General features: G+C 37.0%; 3 protein-coding genes and 1 pseudogene across 4 annotated transcripts; 2 read left to right on the plus strand and 2 right to left on the minus strand.

Moving 5' to 3' along the window:
* LOC132178693 (2-alkenal reductase (NADP(+)-dependent)-like) lies at positions 1-4,110 on the plus strand. Its single transcript, XM_059591201.2, has 5 exons — positions 1-364; positions 1,015-1,192; positions 2,018-2,184; positions 2,935-3,017; positions 3,531-4,110. The coding sequence occupies exons 1-5, from the start codon at positions 134-136 to the stop codon at positions 3,907-3,909; spliced, it is 1,038 nt and encodes a 345-aa protein (XP_059447184.2). The 5' UTR covers positions 1-133; the 3' UTR covers positions 3,910-4,110.
* Positions 4,111-5,278: 1,168 nt separating this feature from the next.
* LOC132179534 (2-alkenal reductase (NADP(+)-dependent)) lies at positions 5,279-7,592 on the plus strand. Of its 2 annotated transcripts, none has more exons than XM_088516018.1 (5): positions 5,279-5,672; positions 6,065-6,248; positions 6,381-6,547; positions 6,656-6,738; positions 6,822-7,592. In XM_088516018.1, exons 1-5 carry the CDS (start codon positions 5,430-5,432, stop codon positions 7,249-7,251), a joined length of 1,107 nt encoding a protein of 368 aa, XP_088372144.1. In that variant the 5' UTR covers positions 5,279-5,429; the 3' UTR covers positions 7,252-7,592. The 2 variants fall into 2 exon arrangements, with proteins under 2 accessions (XP_088372144.1, XP_059448251.2); XM_059592268.2 differs by having other exon boundaries at positions 6,870-7,592.
* Positions 7,432-18,169, minus strand: LOC132179533 (acetolactate synthase small subunit 1, chloroplastic). Its single transcript, XM_059592267.2, has 12 exons — positions 17,742-18,169; positions 16,031-16,244; positions 15,631-15,714; positions 15,435-15,503; positions 15,017-15,100; positions 14,735-14,881; positions 13,393-13,479; positions 13,028-13,132; positions 12,799-12,921; positions 11,671-11,823; positions 8,208-8,273; positions 7,432-7,851 (listed from the first exon to the last, which is right to left on the minus strand). The coding sequence occupies exons 1-12, from the start codon at positions 17,978-17,980 to the stop codon at positions 7,768-7,770; spliced, it is 1,455 nt and encodes a 484-aa protein (XP_059448250.2). The 5' UTR covers positions 17,981-18,169; the 3' UTR covers positions 7,432-7,767.
* Positions 18,170-18,469: 300 nt separating this feature from the next.
* On the minus strand, positions 18,470-20,981 carry LOC148586468 (uncharacterized; annotated as a pseudogene).
* Positions 20,982-21,725: the final 744 nt, after the last annotated feature.

Below are 21,725 nucleotides of genomic sequence, written 5' to 3' on the forward strand. Positions count from 1 at the left end.
ACATACAAGACGAAAGCAGAGGAGACCTCCACACCTGTATATATATCTACTCCGCTCCCCATTTTCTCTCTCGGACACCTGTGATTCTGTGTTTTACTTTTCCTGAGAGAGAGAGAGAGAGAGAGTTTTGGAAATGGCAAGCGAGGAAGTGAGCAACAAGCAGGTGCTATTGAGGGACTATGTCACTGGTTTTCCCAAGGAGTCCGACATGGACGTGAAGACAAGTAGCATAAAGTTGAAGGTTCCCGATGGTTCCAAGGCGGTTCTGGTGAAGAACCTCTACTTGTCCTGCGATCCCTACATGCGTGGCCGTATGAACCGGCCCATTATCGCCAGCTACATTGGTTCCTTCCAACCCGGTTCGGTCAGTGGATTTCTCCAACCCATGTTATGATTCAGAGTCTTGAAAGAAGGGAATTAGTGTTATTCTCTACTTGTTTGCCTGAAATTTGGAAATGGAATTCTGGGTTTGGAGGCAAGGACTAGATGATAGATGGGTTTTGATTCTTCTACCTCTTTTTATGTGAAAAGAAAACAACATAAAAAGGAACCTCTTTGATTATTTTTTCATAAAAATAAATAATTAAAAATAAAATAAAACTGTGAATTAATGGGGATTTTTCTGTTTCTATTGATACTCTGGGTGGAGTTCATTCAAGTTTCAGTTTTTCTTTTTACACAGTTTTAGTCTGTACTAGTTCACCAAAGTTGCAGTTGAATGATCACCCTGCAGTTGGCTATTACTTTACCTTGACATTTGGAACCCAATAAAAAGATCAGATTTGCAGTGATTAGTTACAAGTGGTTTCCAAATTTTTGAAACCATGGGTCGAATAAATTAAATATAAAGGTGTTCGTTAAGTAATTGGAGTTCGTTAGCCAAATTAATAGAAGCTTTAATTTATATATGACTATGACTAAAAATGTTGGATTCTTTTGATTGTAATGATTGGTGTTATGTCAAGGCACAATTGTTGTGCTTGAATTTATGACCTTGGTGTTGAAACTACGCAGCCTATTGCTGGATATGGAGTGTCTAAAGTTTTGGATTCTGGGCATCCAGACTTCAAGAAAGGCGACTTGGTTTGGGGAATAACTGGGTGGGAAGAATATAGTCTTATTACAGCAACTGAGTCTCTGTTTAAAATTCACAACACTGATGTGCCTCTCTCCTACTATACTGGAATTCTTGGTAAGTTAATGCTTTTGGGTTCCCACTTCTAATTTTGTTTTGTCTAGCTGTTTGGTGTGCTAAACAGGAGAAAAAAGTTGATGTATGCCCTTAGATAATGCCATATGCAATGCTAAGGAATCTCATTGAGTATATTAGGCTCATTCGTCGGTTTTAACTGTTAAGTCACCTCGATACAGTTATGGTGATGTCTAGGAATATCTGGGATCTTATTCATTTCATTTCATTTCCACTAAAACATGCAGGGGTTCTAAACCATGATGACCAAGTATAAGAGTAGATTAAAAATTCAAAGGTCACAATGATCTCAAAACCAATAAGTAATTGCTATGCTTAACTGTTTGTATTTGCTAGTTGTCTTTTGAATGATAATCTTTACAAGATAATCTCATGCACCTCAATATTTTGAGATAGCTTGGCCCCAGTGACTGTCACAGTTCTTGGTTAAGCCGAACTCTCTTTCTACCTCTGGATTCTCATGCTCTTGTGAAAAAGAATATGAATTTGTCCAATTGTATGCTCCTTTCTCTTCTCTTTTGAGAATGTAATAAAATGATCAGGTGTTTGTCCAAAAGAAAACTTAAAAATTTTTGAATCTTTTGATGAGTATGGCAATAAAACTAAGCCATTGCACTTGGGACTCTTACAATTACCTGGCTAGATCTCTGGCATTGTTGGCTTACTGAGCTGAAGTTATTTTTGAAGATTGTAGCTGTCCATAGTAATTATAACTATTATAGATGGCTTATAGCAACTAATTTTGATGGCCATTTTATTTTGATGTACCTTTCTTGATGCTCGAAGCTCATCTAAATATTCATGTAGGTATGCCTGGTATGACTGCTTATGCTGGTTTTTATGAGATTTGCTCTCCTAAGAAAGGAGAGTATGTCTTCGTTTCAGCAGCTTCCGGGGCTGTTGGTCAGCTTGTTGGACAGTTTGCAAAGCTATTGGGCTGCTATGTTGTTGGAAGTGCTGGGAGCAAAGATAAGGTGAGTCCTGATTATGTGTTCGACTTGTCAATTTAATTAATAGAGTACCTGCAGTTCTCTTTATAATGAATAGTGCTTGATCTAGTTATTAGTATCATTCAAACTCATCTGTTATCAATAATAAGTAGTTATAATGGTGATATTCTGCATCTTGAACTACTAAATAAAGAACTCGCATTGTCTTCATGGCTAGAGCATATGATTTTTGTTACGTAAGGCACAAGTGGATGCAAGACTCTTGTATCATGGCTAGAGCATATGATTTTTGTCATGTCACAAGTGGATGCGAGACTCTTGTATCCACCCATTCCCACCACTCATTTCAAGACTTGTGAAGAAATTCTCCTTTATTTACCTAAGATCAGTATAGAGCCATGAAGATGCTAGGCCATTTTTGTTATTAAAAGAAGAAACGTAATAGTTATTAGTTTTCAAAATTGTCTTACTATTTATGGTTCTTTTGCATGTAAACATAATACCATAACATGTATGTGTTTAAGATGATTAATTCATATGTCAGTTATGTTTAAATATACGGGAGCAGCCATGTGTTCATGTCAAAATTGACTTTATATAAATTTCCACTAGTCATGGTAGATAATTGATCCTAATTGTGCTGATTATCATACTTTGATCATTTTAATCGTAAGAGTCGGTGTACTTGACAAGAGGGGAAAACTCATTAACCAGCATTTTTTCTGTTTGCTTTTGTTGCTTTGTTTCTTTCCTTTATCCTGTCGACAATATAAGGTTGATTTGCTGAAAAACAAGTTTGGGTTCGACGAGGCTTTCAACTACAAAGAAGAGTCTGACTTGGGTGCAGCTTTGAAAAGGTTAGTAGTAATATGAGGCTTTCACTGAAGTCCTCAGGCTTGATACCAAAGTAAATACTGGACATCCCTTCATATAGCTTTTGAAATTTTTACAGTCAAAAAACTATGGTACCATTTCAAATGAAATGGAGAGTATTCATTTAGTGTAAAATGACGGGTAATATTGTTTTAACATTAAAGTTGAAGGATAAAATTTACAATATTACCTATCATTTTACACTAAATGGATACTCTTCATTTCAAATGAAATGGAGAGAATCCTATTCGCCAATCTGTAAGCTAATCAAGTTATGTTATTTTTGTCCCAAAATTGGTGTTTGACTACCACTTTTGGTGATAAACCATTTAAGAATTTTTTTGCCCTTATTCTGTTGAAGAAAAGGGCAAAGATAAAAAGGTAAACAAAAAGAAAGGTGTTTGATACTCTTTTTAGTCCCTGCTTGGGAAACCAAGAGAGACTTTGATCTGCTATTTCGTATTTACTGCTGCTAAAATCTAGTGATTTTCTTCCAGGTACTTTCCAGAAGGTATTGATATTTATTTTGAGAATGTTGGGGGAAAGATGCTTGATGCAGTGCTACAGAACCTTAGGGTCCATGGCCGCATTGCTGTATGTGGGATGATCTCACAGTACAACCTTGAGCGCCCGGAAGGTGTGCATAGTTTATCAGCTCTGATTCTGAAACAGGCCCGAATGGAAGGATTTCTGGTTCCCAGTTTCTATCACAAGTACTCAAATTATCTTGAGTTGGTTCTGCCTTACATCAAAGAAGGGAAGGTTACCTATGTGGAAGACATAGCTGAAGGCCTAGAGAGCGGCCCAGCAGCTCTGGTAGGGCTCTTCACTGGCCGCAATGTTGGAAAACAGGTGGTGGTGGTTGCTCGTGAATGAATGACTGTGTGCAGCTCCATAGCTCAAAAGCTTTAGGTCCCCTCGAGGATCATCTACTGAAAATGTACCTTCTACGTGTGTTTTTTAAGGAAGTGTTTGGAGTTGTGCTTCCATAATAATAAGTGTTCTGTTTTTTATGTCAGGAAAATTCAGAACTAGCCCTTTATCCAATAAATCACGAATATAATTGAGTTGGAAGTATATCTGATCCCTGTGGCTTTGAATTGCAGCACTATATTTAAGTGATATGCAATTTAGTAGGCTGTTATATAATTATCATACAATTGAAATTGCGTGACAGTAAAAATTAATTTTTTTAATTAGTAATGACTTGTAAAAAGAAAATGGATAAATACGTTTTGTTCTTGTGGTTTGGAGTTTTGACAAATAGCTCTCTGAGTTTTAAAAAGTAACTAATTGCTTCTTGGGGTAAGCAAAAAGGAATAAATTAGTTTTTGCCATTAGAAAAGTTGAAAAAAGCAATAAATGTGCTAAATAGTGGTGGTCAAACTACCCAATGACCTTACGAGTGGTTCGGCTATTCCCAGGAGTGGCCGAACCACTCCAAAGAAAAAATAATAATTCAAAAAAAACTTAAAGGCACGACCTCTTTGAGTAGTTTGATTCGTGCGGATAAAGAATGACCAAAAATGTATTTATCCATTAAGAAAAGGAGGCCGACTTCTAACACTAACTTCTCAACTAAGTTTTTGACTTTCCTTTTGTATAACCAAAGCGGCGATTTAGTTAATTAGTTACGATTAATGCTAACATAAAAAGTTAAAAACTTTATATTTAGAGTTTATACCACTGTTTGTTGTTATTTGCTCTTTGGAGTTTGGGAGCCTTAACAATTTTGTTCTTTCTTAAACCTTTTGATTGTCTTTTCGGGCACACCATCTTATACTACCTTCATTGGTAACCTATTTTTCTTGGACTTTGCGCCAAGAAATCATAAGTCATGTCATTTATTTGATGATTTTTAGCGTCATTTATTTAATACATTCTTTTTTACCCGATCTATTATGATGGTTTTGGGGTTTTTTGTTGGGTTTTTTTGGCCCTATTGTTGTTGTAATTTGTAGTTTCGTTATTATATACTAAAAAAAATTAAAAATAAAATAAAAATAAAAAGACTGTTGCGATCAAACCTGGTATATATATATATATGGACCATATGTGTTGAAAGCCAAAGTTACAGTGAGGCAAATTTCTCTTAATTTAAATTAGGCGAGGCATATAATATAGGGCTCATGTCGTTTTGCTTTTGGGTAGCAATTATGCCAAAAGGATAGTTAGATACCTGTGACGGCTTTGAGAAGATTTTCCACTCTTATTTCTCAGTTTCATCGCCTCCTCCAACCCCACACGTTACTCCTCTCCTACTGAGTACTGGCCTACTTTTTATAACAACATAATTCATCGTTTCCAACTCCACACGCAGTCCCCTCCTATTGTCCCCCACCCACCTTTAATATATATATATATACCGAGATCTGGAGGGAGAGAGAGTTGTAAGAATGGCGAGTCTGGGAGAGGAAGCTGTGAGGAACAAGCAGGTGATATTAAGAGACTACGTGTCTGGCTTTCCCAAAGAATCGGATATGCACGTGACCACCACCACCACCACAAAACTGAAGGTTCCTCAAGCCTCCAACGCAGTCCTACTGAAGAACCTCTACTTGTCTTGCGATCCCTCCCAGCGAACCCGTATGACAAACTACCAATCTTCCCCCTATTTCCTTTCCTTCACGCCTGGTTCGGTCAGTCACTCCAACCCCATTTTCTTCTTTTTGCCTTTTAAGCTTCCCCTTGTGTTCAAAAAGCTTTTCTCTATTTTTCCGTAGTTGAATTTCTCTGGAAACAAACACAGCAGAACAAAGGCAAATGGTTTATATATATATATATAGGGTGAAGTAAAACAGAACGCGGCAAATTTTTTTTTTTTTAATATTTTAATAATAATAAAAAATAAAAAAATTGCCTGGCATGCTTAGCATGCGGGCGTTGTGTGTATCACGACCCATATATATATATATATATATATATATATATATATATATATATATATATATTTTGTTGAAATTCATTAATCCATTAGCTTAAGGGAAGGAGTTGTGCTTGAATTGATGAATTTGTTGTTGAAACAAGGCAGCCAATCAGAGGACATGGTGTGGCTAAAGTTTTGGATTCTGGTCACCCAAACTTCAAGAAAGGCGACTTGGTCAGGGGAATAACAGGGTGGGAAGAAAATAGTCTCATTACACCACCTGCTACAGAGACACTGACTAAAATTGAACCCACTGATGTGCCTCTATCCTACTATATTGGAATTCTTCGTAAGCTTCTTCACTAACTCTTGAGAAAAAGTCTAATACATCATCCTAATTCTTCAGATATTTCTTCAGTAGCCTACAATATTTCACAGTTTCTGTTGGGATATCTCAGTACATGGCATGCATTATATGCAGGAATGCCTGGTATGACTGCTTATGCTGGATTTTATGAGGTTTGCTCCCATAAGAAAGGAGACTACGTCTTCATTTCAGCAGCTTCTGGAGCTGTTGGGCAGCTTGTTGGGCAGTTTGCAAAGTTAATGGGTTGCTATGTTTTTGGGAGTGCTGGAAGCACAGAAAAGGTGAGTCCCTGCTTGTAAGTGTTTGATAAACATACATAATATGGGTTGAATCACAAACCTCATTAACCAGCATCTTTTACTCTGCTGTTGTTCCTCTCATCTATCAAGGTCGATTTACTGAAGAACAAACTTGGGTTGGATGATGCTTTCAATTATAAAGAAGAGCCCGTCTTGAATGCAGCTCTGAAAAGGTCAGTCATAACGTATATTGCAATAAGATGTATAATTTTTTCAAGCTTTTATCAGAGTTTTGAGATTGATAGTGAAACAAAAGAGTCCTTATGTCAGAAGACATGGTTTTACATGCTGTATTGTTTGTCAGGTACTTTCCTCTAGGCATTGATGTCTACTTTCAGAATGTTGGAGGAAAGATGCTTGATGCAGTGCGACTCAACATGAGGATTGGTGGCCGCATTGCTGTGTGTGGGATGATCTCGCAGTATAATTGCCTTGACAAGCCTGAAGGTGTGCACAATTTACTGCATCTGATCGCGAAAAGAATCCGCATCGAAGGGTTCCTGGTTCACGATTACAATCATCTTTATCCCAAGTTTCTGGATTGGGTTCTGCCTCAAATCAAGGAAGGGAAGATTGTATATGTGGAAGACATAGCTGAAGGCCTTGAGAGTGCCCCGGCAGCTCTTGTCGGACTTTTTACAGGACGTAATGTTGGAAAACAAGTTGTTGTAGTTGCCCGAGAGTGACCGACTTCATGTACACTGTCATTTCCCAAAAGCAGGTCCCCTGGAATGTTATCTCCTGTAAAGGCATGCATCTAATATCTAACACAAATTATAGGAGGAAGCTCCAAAGATTTGATCTCGTTGAAGGACGGACTTGATCAAATATTTCAATGCAAATAAGTATCACAATAATCCAACAGATAAGAACGAAAATACTTTTTATCACAAATATTAGTCTTATTGCAAGAGCCATTTCAGCATTTGCAGTGCCCATTCTTACAAAATTTCCTCCCAGTTGACATCCTAACACAACCAAAAGAAAAGAACCGCGCACGCAGAAAAAAAAAAGAAAAAGAGATAGAGAGAGAGAAAGAAACCAAAGCTTAAACTAGTGCCGTATGGCTGAAGTCTCCGTTCTATTTTACCCTACCTTGATCGGACAAAATAAATACAGATACTGCATGTGCGCATGGCACTCATCTATACCTCACCAAGCTTTCTCCACCATTGCAAGAGAAGCTTCTCCAAGTCCTCAAATTATACAGGAAAAGAATATCCACGGAGGTATTTGGAATCCACACCCAATTCCCGGACCAGTGCTAATCGTCCAGTTCTTGCCACCTACATAGAAAGGGAAAAAAACATCATAAAAGTCTGCATAAAGCTGCAGTAGATCAAGGCACATTACAAAGATTAAACAAGAATGGAAACAAGAATCCAAAATAGCACAACGCAACTGAAGTGATGAGTAAAAATTATTTCCAGTTGCTCAAGTCTATGAGTTCAAGTGGACCCAAAAGAAATTGAAATTTTTAGAACAACCACAATTTCCATAGTGGTCGTAGTAGAATCCATCTTTGGAATTTAAGATAGAACAATTAATACAGACAATAATCCTAAAATTGGAGGCTCCTGAGACATTAGCATCTTAGCTAAAATTGTAAAATACAACTGAAGGTTAAAGATTGGGAGCAAACCTCACAAATGCCATAGGGCTCTAATAATCTCTGCAGTGCAACCATCTTGTCCAAATCCCCTGTAAGCTGTTATTCAAGTACCAGAAGCAAATTTTACTAGTATCAACAGTTAAAATAAAAAAAAGGCTGAAAATATTAGAAGAAACCAAGTAGAAAGTAGAAGGTTCATTCATACTAACTACAGGAAGATAATACACCATAACACCTCATTTAAGAACCATACATCTTTCATCACAAGGATCACATTTATTATTTAGCAACGATTTCAAATAGTTAGATCTACACGACACCAGCAAAAAATATAGAAAAAAAATTGTCAATTTTCCTCAAATTGGTCAACAAGGAAAACAATGATCTGTACCAGTAATGGATCAGTTTACTTGTTCATGCCAGGGTATCTACTCAAGTTCTACCTATTGCACCTTTAAACAATATATTTCTTCACCAAAGGAGCACCCATTTAGAGTACTTGGCAGTGCGTTCATCCATTGCCTTATCCATAGAATATGAAATGCCTTTCTTTTCTTTTTTTTTTTCTTTTTTTTCTTTTTATATATTTGATCCGTTTGTTTTTCTTCACAAGTCAAAAATGCCTCATAGTTCTATTGATAGCCATATATACTGTAATACCTACATATCACACTAACAACTTTCACATCCTGATACTACATAATCACAATGGACTCTAATTTTCATGGCAAGGTCCAAAATTTGAACACCCACCTAAAAGTTGAATGTACTAATTATAAGAGGAAAATGAAAAAAGAGAGGATATCAACAATTGAGAAAGAAAATGAAGGCATTTCCAGGAAGTGTAGACAATGGAACAAGTACCGAAGACAAAAGCAAGCACGATGATGATGTGGCTACCAGTTAGACTAGGGGAATGGGCAGCCTAGGGCCAGCTGACAGAGATGTTTTCCAAGGGTGAGCAACAAGCAGCAATCTGACTGCAGCAATTCGCCAATGTGTGTGTGAGAGAGAAAGTGAGCAAGAGAGAGAGTATTAGGAATCCGTTTTGAGGCCATAAATTTTTCCTCTTCTATATGGGTATTTTTTTTTTCCGATAAGTAATAATACATTAAAGAGCGTAGAGGAGCGCAACCCAAGTACACAGGGAGTATATAAGAGAGCGACTAAGATGGGGAGATAGAAGAAAAAAACATAAAAAAAAAAATCAGGAAAATTGATCACTAGGGAAGCAATCCAGCCTGCAGTCCAAGTATAAAGCGTGTACATAAAGAAATGAACAAGGTCCTCAAGGTTTCTAGACAAATCCTCGAAGCATCTAGCGCTCTTTTCCTTCCATAGGCACCATAAAAGACATAGGGGAGCCATCTTCCAAACCACAGCACTTCGGGACTTTCCACCCGACCACCAACTAGCAAACATCTCATTGACACTTCTAGGCATAACCCAACATATGTTGAAACGAGAGAAGATAGCATCCCACAGAGTGCACGCAACCCCATAGTGAAGAAAGAGATGATCCACAGTCTCCCCTTTCGATTCACACATACAACATCGATTTAATCACCACAATGCCTCTCTTCCGAACATTATCCAAGGTAAGAGATTTCCCAAGGGCGGCCGACCAAGCAAAAAACGCCACTCTCGAAGGAACTTTGGTGCGCCAAATACTTTTCCAAGGGAAATGGTTGGGCTCTTTAAGGACAAGCTTTCTATAAAAGGAGCGAACCTCAAACTTCCCTTTTCTAGAAGGGATCCACCACATCCGGTCCTCCCCTTCCCCACGCAACGAGAGCGAATACAAGAGCGAGAAAAGGGAAGCTCGGAGTACCATGAAAATGGTATGAGTCCCACCAGCTGCGAACTTTATCCACAAAACCCTCCACTATGAGCCACATATTCTCAAATTTGAAAGGTCTTTTGCCTCCAGAAGAAGGATTACACTCCAAAACAATAGGAGCGTGATCGGAACAAACCCAAAGCAACCTCTTTTGACACAAATCTGGATGACGAGCTTCCCAATCCGTAGAGACTAGGAAGCGGTCGAGCCTAGACCAAGAACGATTATTAGACCAAGTAGAGATCCCCCCAACTAAGGGAAGGTCCATGAGGCCCTGCTCCGAAATGAACTCTCCAAAATCCCTCATTCCAGACCAAGAAAAAGCTCCCCTCGACCTTTCACTAGGATAAAGAGTGACATTGAAATCCCCACCAATACACCACGGCATGGCCCAGCAGCTCATGACCCCTGCTAGCTCCTCCCAAAGAAAACATCTGGAATTGACTCTATTAGGCCCATACACCCCCGCAAACGCCCAAAGAAGACCATCCTCAACATTTTTAAAAGAGCAAGCCGCCAAATAACTTCCCAAAACAGCATCCACCTTCTCAATAACCCTCTTGTCCCACATGAGCAAAATGCCCCCCGAAGCCCCAATAGAAGGAACATAGCACCATTCCACATACGGGCAGCCCCATAAACTCCTCACTAAACTGAATGAGATAAAATCCAACTTCGTCTCTTGAAAACAAATTAAATCTACCTTCCAACTTCTAAGTAGATTTCTAATCCTCATCCTCTTATCCCTCTCATTCATTCTATATGGGTATTGGTCTCTGATAAAAACTTAAATTCAGTTTGATTAGCTATTTTAATTTGATTACGCATTTTTCTATCACTCCTACTCTTTCAAAGGAACTTCATTTAAAACAGAAAGTTAAATTTTCTACATAGAACGGAATAAATGACAGCTTCTGGAAATACCATTCACTTTTCCAGGATACCCACTGCAAAATAATGTATAGTATTAGTAACCGCACTAACCAAGGCAAATGCACAGATAAAGAGTGTGCAAATATTATCATACTGATACCTTCCAATAGGAATGTGGATAGGATGCAAGCAAAGACAAATTTCTAGCCTTTCGTCATGGTCCTTTTGAAATTAGGAGACAGATATGAACAATATATGGAGAGATGGGTTTGGCAAGTGCTAAAAAGTTCTTTTTAGTTTTGGACCTGTTTTGAGAACCACTACACCTGAGAGAGAGAGAGAGCCCTGATAAAATATCTAAGAAATTACAAATGGAACATTTTCTTTGTCATTACAGTTCTAAAACCGCAGCAAACTATGCCTTTTTAAAGAAGGCAGACAGAAAAATAATTGAAAGTACAAAATTTCAAAACAAAATGCAGACTGTAGGGCATAATTGTGGACTTCGAGTTTTGACCAATTAGCTAAATGAAAATATCCAATCCCATCTCCTTAATAGGGAACTAACTATAGCTACAGACATGGATTGATGTGAAGAACAAACAATTCCACCTCTTCATTCTAAAACTAATTACCAGTGCAGCTTCTAAGTTCATCAGTGTAACTCCTGCTAAACAAAGACTCCCACATTCTTCATCAAATACTTTGCATAAAAAAAGTGGACAAGAGATACTCTTATATAAGAATTGGAGAAATTTCTATAGGAATTAAAAAGATTACCTCAAGGGTTATTGTGTGACCAGACACATCAACAGCTTTGGCCCTAAAAATTTGAGCAATGTCAAGGACGTCCCGTCGCGCAGCAGCATTAGCAGCAATCTTTATCAACATCAATTCTCGCTCAGCAAATGGCAAGTTGGTAATATCACGAACCTGAAAGAATCAACAAGCTATCAGTTAGCCATTGGACCACCAGGAATCATGCCATGGGAGTAAAAAAAAAACTCGGACATAACTCTGAGCCCTTTAAGAAGACTTCCTCACAGCCAGTCCAAAATATCAACAAACTTGACTAGTGAGTACCCACAAAAGCATCAGGACTAAGGTTCCAATTGGAATTTGTCAGATATAGAGTGACCCATTATGATTGCCGTAATTCATACAAGCATTAGAACAGTATCCTACAGAAAATTAGTTCCCACCTAAGACATACTACCATTAAAAATATGGGATACAAAAAGATCAAATGTTTATACACTAACCGATTAACATCACATCTAGATAATGATGAAAATTCCAGACTAGAAATATTTATTTAAAGAAATTACGTATTAAGGCAATGGCAAGTTCCCTTCCCAGGGACATGTTGGGCGGTGCCCCCATCACAAAACATGTGCGACATATCTACTTAAAGCCAGACAGTATATGACTATATGCTTCATGTATGAGATTAAGAAAAAGTCATTCCAATTTACTGATTAAGATAGAAATCAGGACCCTTCTGACTAGCAGGTCTCCACAAATGAGCTCAAATGATTGAAAAGGCACCAAGATTTCTATTCCAGTTTTTCCACAGACACAAGACATCTCACTGCAATTTCCATCAAGCCAGTACTTTTCTACATCGACTAATATCTGTCAAGGAAAATCCCAATCTTTTATGCTTTGTTTATCTTTTTCTTTTATGGCTAGCTTTATCCCTTAATGTCAACTATAACATTTACCTGGGGTGACCAAAAAGAGAGCAGAGAAAGACGGGGCGGGGGGGGGGGGGGGGGGGGGGGGGGTGTGTGTGAAGATGGCATTACATCCAATCTTTCCATGCTTGTCAAAACTGCGAGATTCTACACATGTTATTTACTTATTTAATGATGCAATGCATCCTTCCTCATAGTTGAGTTTCCTCACCTCACGAAGATCTGCTAATTTATAGAGTTGCTGCACCAACTTGCTAATTGATTCATCTGTTCCAGGAACAACAGTTGTAATGCGAGAGAGCCCCTCAACTTCGGAATGTCCAACAGCTAAACTCTAATCACAACAAAAAAGGAAAAGTGAGAAAGCAGATGACTAAACCTCGCAAACAAAAACTTCATCAATAATAAAAGAAAAAGGAAAAACAACAAAAGGAGAGTACCTGAATGTTATAACCCCTCCGGGCAAAAACCCCTGTGAGAATGTTGAGAACTCCAGGAGAGTCATTTACAAGCATGGATAAAGTGTGTGATCGAAGTCCACTTGTCTGAAAATAGCCCCAGCATTAATGTGCATCACATAAAACAACTAATGCTAATAACCACTTCATTTCATTATCACCATTTAGCCCATTTATAATTCTCAGAAAGAAAATCAATAGCTTCCATCAAGAAATTAACTATTACAATTTCTTCCAAAATAAAAAACAGGGATTGCATACTCAGCCAAGTTATCAGTCAAGTTGGACCATGATTCCAGAAAGAAGAAGAAGATAGAAGGATCATAAGGAACGATAAGTTATCTTACATCATCATCATTGAGATCGCCCCAGTGAGCATCAAGAACTTGGTTGATCATAAATCCATCATAGGACTCCACAGGATAAACATCTCCCTTCATGAAGAAAAAAAAATATATCAAATACTCAATAAAAAGTTACCTTGATATGTACTCTGATGTGGATCAGCAAGAGCAAGGATTTATTAGGTCTTTTCATTTTAGTTAGTAAGATCTTTGATTTAGGTTTTAATTGTAGCAGGCTAATGCAGTCTTTTTATTTTTATATTTTATTTTATTACAGTTGTCTTAAATTAGATAAGTATTAAATGGGCGTTTCCCTAGGGTTAGGGTTAGGGTTTAAGTCCTTAGTCTATTTAAGCATCTTTTTCAATTGTAATCGGTAGTTTTTGATGAATGAAAAAATGGTGTGACAGTGTGTCAACTATTCCCCTTGTGTTCCTCTTTTATTTCGTTTCTTCAGCTTTATTTCATCTCTTCGTCAGCCCAATTTCTTCTATTTCTTGGTTTGTTCATTTTTGCGGATTTGTCCCGCATCATACTCCCTCCATCCCATGATTAGTGGCTGAATTAGCTTCTTTGCTTGTCCCATTACATATGTCCACATGCAAAAAGTTAAAACATTTAATTTTTGTACTTTCTCACACAACACCCATGACATTTCAAAGACAACAATTTTGGAAACTTTTATTTAAAAGTTTGAAATGTTTTAGAATTGATTTTTTTTCTTCAAAATCCGTGCATTTATCAACTGAGCCACTCATTATGGGATGAGAGGAGTAAATAAGTAGAGAAAGGAGCAACAAATAGCACAAATTAAAATAGTACGACAGATTACGTTCTTTAGTAACTGTGTCATGACAAATACTTATCAAAAAAAAAAAAAAAAAAGTAACTGTGTCATGACAAATGTATCTAGACTATGGTTCAGATACAGGTATACAAAATGCAGAAGTGTCAAAAACCTTTGTGGCAGGGATATAAAAATAGAAAAATTGAGTTCAGCACTTAACAATGTGCTTAACAAGGCCATTGTAAAGATAACTATGAATCAATTACCATAGTCTCTTTTGTTAAGGCTAATAAATATGCAAGTAATAAACAGCTAATTCTGATAACCACTTCTTCTCCCATATCTATTTAAAAAGCCCACTCTACGAACCACATTCATTACAATTCTACGCCCATGTCAGATTCTAAAACTCACAGTTACCTATGCAAAGTATCCAAACTGAACTCACACGCCATATCCTCAAACAAAAGCAGGTAACTACTAATGGTATGCTTTGTTAGGAACTCCACCTCCCCCACCCAAAAAAAAAGAAATGTCAAAGCTTAGAGAGGCTCATACCCCTATAGACATATCAGCTCCACCATTGAGTTCTGTATTCTGCAGAGGTGTATGAATGGGTATTGTTTCTTCAAGATCTGGATATGAATCTGCTGAGAATCGCCAAAATGGAGCAGATGCACCCATTCTTTCCCTTCTCAATGCAATCTACTAGGTGTAACATTTCAGACATTAACGTATGGAATGCATGTTAAAAAAATAAAATACTAATGTGTCATAAGAAAAGAGAAAAGGATAATGACAAAGCAAATCGATCAAGTCGTTTCTAGGGAAGTTGTGAACCTTTCCAGTTCTGGCAATTTCTTTGATTCCAAACTTTCTTAAATTCCTTTGCATAGCAACCATCTTCCCTGGATCTCCAGTTACCTGTACCAATTCCAAATAAATCATAAAGCAAAACATCCAACAGAGACCTAAATTTCCATCAGATTCATTTTTAAACTTGCTTTGTTGGCAGTAAGATGATCAGTCCAAGAGTACTGAGTGGTTGATTTAAAGAGCAACAGCTAATTTCAACGATAATTTGCCAAGGATGCTTTAGACACCCCCTATTCTCTACACATATGCACAAGTGCACATACACACAAAATTATGAGTTTCTAACTAAGTTATATGTAAGAGTTCAACTGTTCAACTGCTCATACAATATGTAGATGATATATGATATAAAAAGGAATGGTAAAACTTTCACAATGATCACCTCAATGGTTAGCAAGTGTTCTGAGATATCCACAATTCTTGCTCTGAAGATGCCCACTAACCACATGATCTGAAGATCAACCAAGAAACAAGGTTTAGTAATTGAAGAAAATGGAAAAAAATGAAATACACAAATATCTTAACAGATTCAAGAAAAATATCAATGTTCAATACTTAGAGATTTCCTATGCAACTACCTCGGCACGGTACTTTGGATCTGCATTAACTTTTATGAGCATTAGTTCACGTTCTACCTGTGGCTCATTTGAGATATCTTCAACCTGGTTATGAGATCAAAAGTGAAAAGTTAAGGATTTGGGATTTTGATGGGGGGGAAAGAAACATAACACGCAAAAACATAAATGAATTAAGAGATACTTCGATTAAATTTAATTGGGACATAGATACAGGTATAGACAGAAATTGAAAACTATCAGGGCTTCATCATGCTAGTCATGATTTTGCATCTCAGTAAGCCAGTTGTTATATATATATGTATACAATCCCTAATAGACTAATATGAATGTCTCATTAAGAAAAAAAGATGATGTGCTAAACAAAAAGTGCAATATAAAAAATCAAGAGCTATCTTATAACCTTCAAAACATTCACAAGCTTCTGAAGCTGTTCCACTACTTGTTGTAGCACCTTTTCAGTCCCAGACACAACTATTGTGAAGAGTGCTTTGTCTTTATTCAGACCAACAGCAAGGGACTCAATGTTATATCCCCTCCTTGCAAAGACCCCTGCAATCCGATTTATCATTCCACTTTCATCTCCAACAAACACTGAAATTGTGTGCCGTCTCACCCTGGATCCAGAAACAAAAAGTTAGTAGTGTAACCAAGTAAGGAGGTCAAGTCCAGCATACTACAAACAACTTAGAACTTAATTACCTAATTGTTTCATTTCACCCAAAACATGACATTATAATTCATCTCATTTATATAGAGAGCAAAACAATCAATCAAGGTCCAAGAAACATTTATATTTTTGATTTGTCAAAAAGAAAAATAAATTAAAAGAAACGCTTCCATTATCCTATAAGGTTAAATGGAATGATTTTACGTTGGTGCTGAACCACAATTCAAAGATATTAAAAAATGAAATTAGGATATGAAATGAATCATATCTTCCTTATCCCTTTTGTATATTAGATAGTAACACTTGTTATATACAAAAGGAATTAGTGTACATATATAAGGGACATTGTTGGATTATAAATTAGAAACAAATTTTAACCCAAAAGAGAGAGAGAGAGAGAGAGAGAGAGATTAGGACGACCCACCAATAGAACCAAAACACAAAACTTCAATATATTTATAAGTGAACTAGCCACTTCCCCAAAACCCATTTCATTCCCTAAATGTAGCAGTGAAAATCACCATTAAAACAGATTCACTTGATGTTCCCTAAACCAAGGGAACACGAAGGGAACCAAGAGTGCTACCCTGAATCTAGGGTAGCACAAAGGCTTACTCTTTCCTCTCTTTTTCCTCTAACGCTTATTTGAAAGAATATTTAAATAGCTTTCTCTTTTCTCTAGTATCTTTAGAAAGAATATTTAAATAGTATAGAAAAAGATATAGAAGCAATTGTGGAGTTTATAAGAATTATCTAAGAAAAGCTACAGCTAATACTCTAATATCACATCGAGTGTGTGGGCAGAACTAGAACTTTTAGTTTGGCGGGCCAAAATTACAAAAAAAAAAAAAAAAAGAACCTTGGGGGTTGAGGCAAAAGTTACTTTTTAAAGGTTTAGTTTTTTTAAAAAAAAAAAAAAAAAAAAAAAATTGGGAGCACCCTATGGCTTGTGTGTGTGTGTGTGTGTGTGTGGGTGGGGGGGGGGGGATGGGTGGGGGGGTGGCGATGGGTGGGGGGGCGGGCTGGCCTCCAAGCCAAAGGTAGTTCCGCCCCTTTTATTGTGTGTGTGTGTGTGTTTGGATACTTTGCGCTGAGATTTAAATATAGAGAAATGCTCCATGCACTCCAAGTGCTTACTCCCCCCTATAGCGGTGAAAATCTCCATTGATGTTAAATATTTCAATTAATCCGATCAAAATCCAAAGGTGATTTTCATCTAGCATTTCTCTTAGATATATAAGATACAAACAATCACAGTACTCGTGTAATTAATAAAAATGGCAAACATATCAAATTTAGCAAAATTAGCACAACGCATACAGAAATTCAAGAAAAGTAAGCGCAACCAAGATGAACAGTCACATATACGATCACAACCATGAAACATTGAAACAGAACCACAAAAACAAAAATGAAAAAAATGAAAGTCTATCCAATCACAAACTTTGATGGAGTCGAGGAAGGAGCAGAGCCATTGGAGGAAATCCCGGTGTCAGCGATCCTCCCGTCCGCACTTCTTGCAGAGATCGCCAGCCTCCGGGGCTCAAAGTTGAGAGCTTTTGACGTGAACGCAGAAAGCTTCGAAGGAAACTCTAGGGTTTTGGAGACCCTGAGACTGAGAGAAGAGGCTGCGCGGGGATTCAGAGCGTGGATTGGTGGTGGGTGAGTCGAAACGGCCGCCATGTGAGTCAGAGAAGTGAGACGCACAAACGACAACGGATGGGACTGTTATAGCTCTCTACACGTACAAGATAGACGTGGGCCATGTGGCAAACAGGTGAGTCGGATCATGCAATTTGGATTCGGGACCATTTGAAAACCGATCCTCTCCATTTTCTCCATTTTCACTTGAGATCTATTTTCTCCGTTTTCACTTGAGATGGAGAGGAGAGGCTCCATTTATTGCATTTAAGAGGGCTTTTTTGGACATTGGCGGAGCCCGATGTTTAAGAATGTAGGGGCCGTAAAAAAAAATTTCGCATCCTAAATTTTTTTTTTTTTTTTTTTTTTTTGCGTCCTAAAAATTTTGTTCACACTGAAAAATTGGTAATTCACACAGTATATGCATCACAAAAAAAATTTATAAAAGTTCATAAATATGTGCTCAAATTGATATATTAGAAATATAACATGTCGGCACTATATCAAAAAGATAGAAATACAAAAAAGTGTCTAAAACTGCACTTTACGGTCTTTTAGAAGTACAAAATCATCAAGTATCGAATCTAAATCGAAACTCTCAGCAATTTCCCTTTCAATATAAATAACTAAACTATTTGCAAGAAAATCATCCTCTATTTTGTTGCGTAGTCGTGTTTTAACAATTTTCATTGCTGAAAATGCCTGTTCGGTAGTTGCTGTAGACACTGGCAGAGTTAAAATAAGACGAATCAATCTATCAATAACATAGTATGTCTCTGATTTTTTTGTCTTTGCCAATCCTTGGCATAATTCTGCAATAGAAGACAAATTTTGTAATGTCGGATGGGTGCGGACATCAAATTCAAAATACCTCAACTGATATCTCAAATTAATTTTCTCCTGCTCAGAAAAATCAAGAGGATAATACTTCTCCGCAAGGATACATATATCGTCAATTTTGAAAGATTTATAAGCATCTTTTGGATCCAAAGCAGAGCTAAGTATCAAAAGTTTCATCGTCTTTTCACTAAACATACTATCAAGCTCTTGCAATTGAAAGTCGATGGCAGTATTGAATATGTCAAAATGATAATGATGCTCCACTGTAATGTGATCCTTTTGATTACGACCTCGACCTTCAATATAACGAGCACTCAAATCAGGAATGCCAATTTCAGATTTCTTGCAGAAACAGACAATGTTCTCAAGTAAATTATCCCACCCATCATCTCTCAACTTTTGGATAAGTTTTTTCGCAATAGAAACTGAATGAATAGCATTTAAAATGTCCAGAGATTTTTGCTGCAACACTTGACAAAGAACATCAGTAATGTCCATGAGTTCCTTCATGAAATGTAAAATAAAAATGAACTTGAAAGATGTAAGCATTTTATAAGCAGCCTTAGCATCTCCTCGTTGAGAGTAAGTACCTCCTTCTCTTTGAACATCTTCAAGCACTGTACAAGTAGCATCAAACATCCTTATAATGCTACAAATAGAATTAAAATGAGAACCCCAACGAGAATCACCAGCTCGTTTCAAAGTGCCAATTTAGTTAGCCCCTTTTCCAGTTTCAAGCTCACCAATAGCTTGCATATGTGCAATATGTGTTGCATGAACAGCTTGTAGTAGATCATGACGTTTACATGAAGCACTGGCCACATTAATAATAAAATTCAAATTTGTGAAGAACACATGAACATAATCCACCTCTCTAGACGCAGCAACTAATGCTAATTGTAATCGATGAGCAAAACAATGAATATAGTATGCACAAGGACAATCATTAAGAAATAATGCTTGCAATCCTTTCCATTCACCACGCATGTTACTAGCACCATCATATCCTTGTCCACAAATATTTTGAATATCAAGGCAATAACGAGAGAGAACATCAGATATTCCATTATTTAGAGTCAATGCCGATGTGTCTTTAACATGAACTATATCAAAGAAACGTTCTTGTATAAAACCATCTTTATCAACAAATCTCAAAACAATAGCCATTTGCTCTCTCTTAGACTCATCTCGTGCTTCATCAACAATAATGCAAAATTTAGAGTCTCCAATATCTTCACGAATTTTATTTCGCACTTTACTTACAATGACATGCAAAATCTCCTTTTGAATTGTATGTGAAGTATACTTTGCAAATTGTGGAGCATTTTCCAAAACAACACTTGCAACTTTCTCATTATATAAAGCCAAAATTTGAATCATCTCAAGAAAAGTTACCTCGATTTTTTGAAGCAGGAGTCTCATCATGACCTCTCAAAGGACATCCTTGAAATGTAAGCCACCGAGCAACATCAATAGAAGTTTTCACACGAAGTCGATTATTTAGAATTTGTTCGGTACTTTGTGCATTCAATACTTTATCAATATGCTGTGCTTGATTTCGCAAATCCTCACAATATTTCACAGCATTATTATGAGGTGAACAAGGATCCTCCCCAATATGAGTCAAGAAGGCACAATTTTTTCCATCATGAACTTTTTTCCAACTTTTAAACCCCTTTATAGTAAATACATCCCATCCAGGACGTCCAAGTGCTTTCATAGAAAAAAGATAGCATGGTAGACAATATGCAGCATCCGTAGAACGAGAATACTCGAGCCAAGTTGAAAATTGTGTGAACCAAGAAGCTTGAAAGCGACGAGGGTGCTTTTCTGGTCCAGAAAGTGGATATTGTTCATTTCGAAGAATAGGTTGATATGGACCATGTTGCAAATAAGCCCGCCTTATTTCTTCCCGTTGATTGATTGGATAGTCCCAAATCGGAGGACGTAATCCAGGATCCCGTTCTATAAAAGAAGCATCAACTTCATCAACATTAAGTGTGGATAATTTAAAATGAGCCTTTTGTGTCTCCGCAATTAGAGATTCTCCGCAAGGATGTTCTTCATCTTCAACCCTTGAAGATTTAAGATGACACTCATCGGGATTTGAAGTTTCGGCATTAAGATCCAACAGTGTATTACTTTTCGAAATGTCGGCTTCTTTCCTTTTAAAGAACAAATCAATAGTTTTAAACTTTGACATGATGCATGAACCTAAAATTTTCAAGTTAAATTACAACCCCATAAGATAGACGATCGAATTTCCAATATACATTACCGATAATAGAACAAATGCAACTATTTATGATGGGTAGTACCACTAACATGTATTATTATTCTCTTAATTTGATCAAAGCCTAAAAAGGCTAAACAATAACACAACAACAATCTTCGCTCAGTTTCAAGTTTTCAGACTTTCAGTTATGCTACAATTTTTGCCGTATTGTTTAATTGTTCTACATCAAATTGATGTCTATTTATAATGATTAATGGGTACCACTAACATGTATTATTCAATTTTTTCTCTTAAGTTCATCAAAGCCTAAAGAGCCAAAGAGGCTAAACAATATCATAACATAGCAGCAATATAACACTTTCAAGAATCAAAATAAAAAAAATTAAGCAGATTCTTGGGATACCTACCTCAGTGTTTCTGGTAAAAATCCAATCTCTCAATGGACCCAATCCAATTTGTCAATCTGACCAGTGACTACCTATTTTTTGCCCTAAACATACATGACACCCATTAAGCCTTAAAGGGGAAAAAATCAATACACTAACATGTATTATTCTCTTAATTGATAAACAATGTCATAACACAATAGTTGAACAACCTGAACATCATTAATATAACACTTCCAAAATAGAAACTAGATTCTTAGGATTATGGAATACCTTAGTGTCGCAGGCTCGCAGCTGTCGTTGGTAAAAATCCAAGTCCCCAAAT

This window comes from Corylus avellana, chromosome 4 (genome assembly GCF_965113065.1).
Source record: "Corylus avellana chromosome 4, dhCorAvel1.hap1.2, whole genome shotgun sequence".
NCBI classification, from domain to species: Eukaryota; Viridiplantae; Streptophyta; class Magnoliopsida; order Fagales; family Betulaceae; genus Corylus; species Corylus avellana.

Excerpts from the sequence above, each read along its gene's own strand:
- LOC132178693 (XM_059591201.2), top strand. The coding sequence starts at position 134 with ATGGCAAGCGAGGAAGTGAGCAACAAGCAGGTGCTATTGAGGGACTAT. Across the intron at positions 365-1,014 it reads GTTCCTTCCAACCCGGTTCG|CCTATTGCTGGATATGGAGT; the intron begins GTCAGTGGATTT and ends GAAACTACGCAG. Across the intron at positions 1,193-2,017 it reads CTACTATACTGGAATTCTTG|GTATGCCTGGTATGACTGCT; the intron begins GTAAGTTAATGC and ends ATATTCATGTAG.
- LOC132179534 (XM_088516018.1), top strand. The coding sequence starts at position 5,430 with ATGGCGAGTCTGGGAGAGGAAGCTGTGAGGAACAAGCAGGTGATATTA. Across the intron at positions 6,249-6,380 it reads CTACTATATTGGAATTCTTC|GAATGCCTGGTATGACTGCT; the intron begins GTAAGCTTCTTC and ends CATTATATGCAG. Across the intron at positions 6,739-6,821 it reads TTGAATGCAGCTCTGAAAAG|AGTCCTTATGTCAGAAGACA; the intron begins GTCAGTCATAAC and ends GTGAAACAAAAG.
- LOC132179533 (XM_059592267.2), bottom strand. The coding sequence starts at position 17,980 with ATGGCGGCCGTTTCGACTCACCCACCACCAATCCACGCTCTGAATCCC. Across the intron at positions 16,245-17,741 it reads CCTTCCTCGACTCCATCAAA|GGTGAGACGGCACACAATTT; the intron begins GTTTGTGATTGG and ends TTCTGGATCCAG. Across the intron at positions 14,882-15,016 it reads AAATTGCCAGAACTGGAAAG|ATTGCATTGAGAAGGGAAAG; the intron begins GTTCACAACTTC and ends TACACCTAGTAG.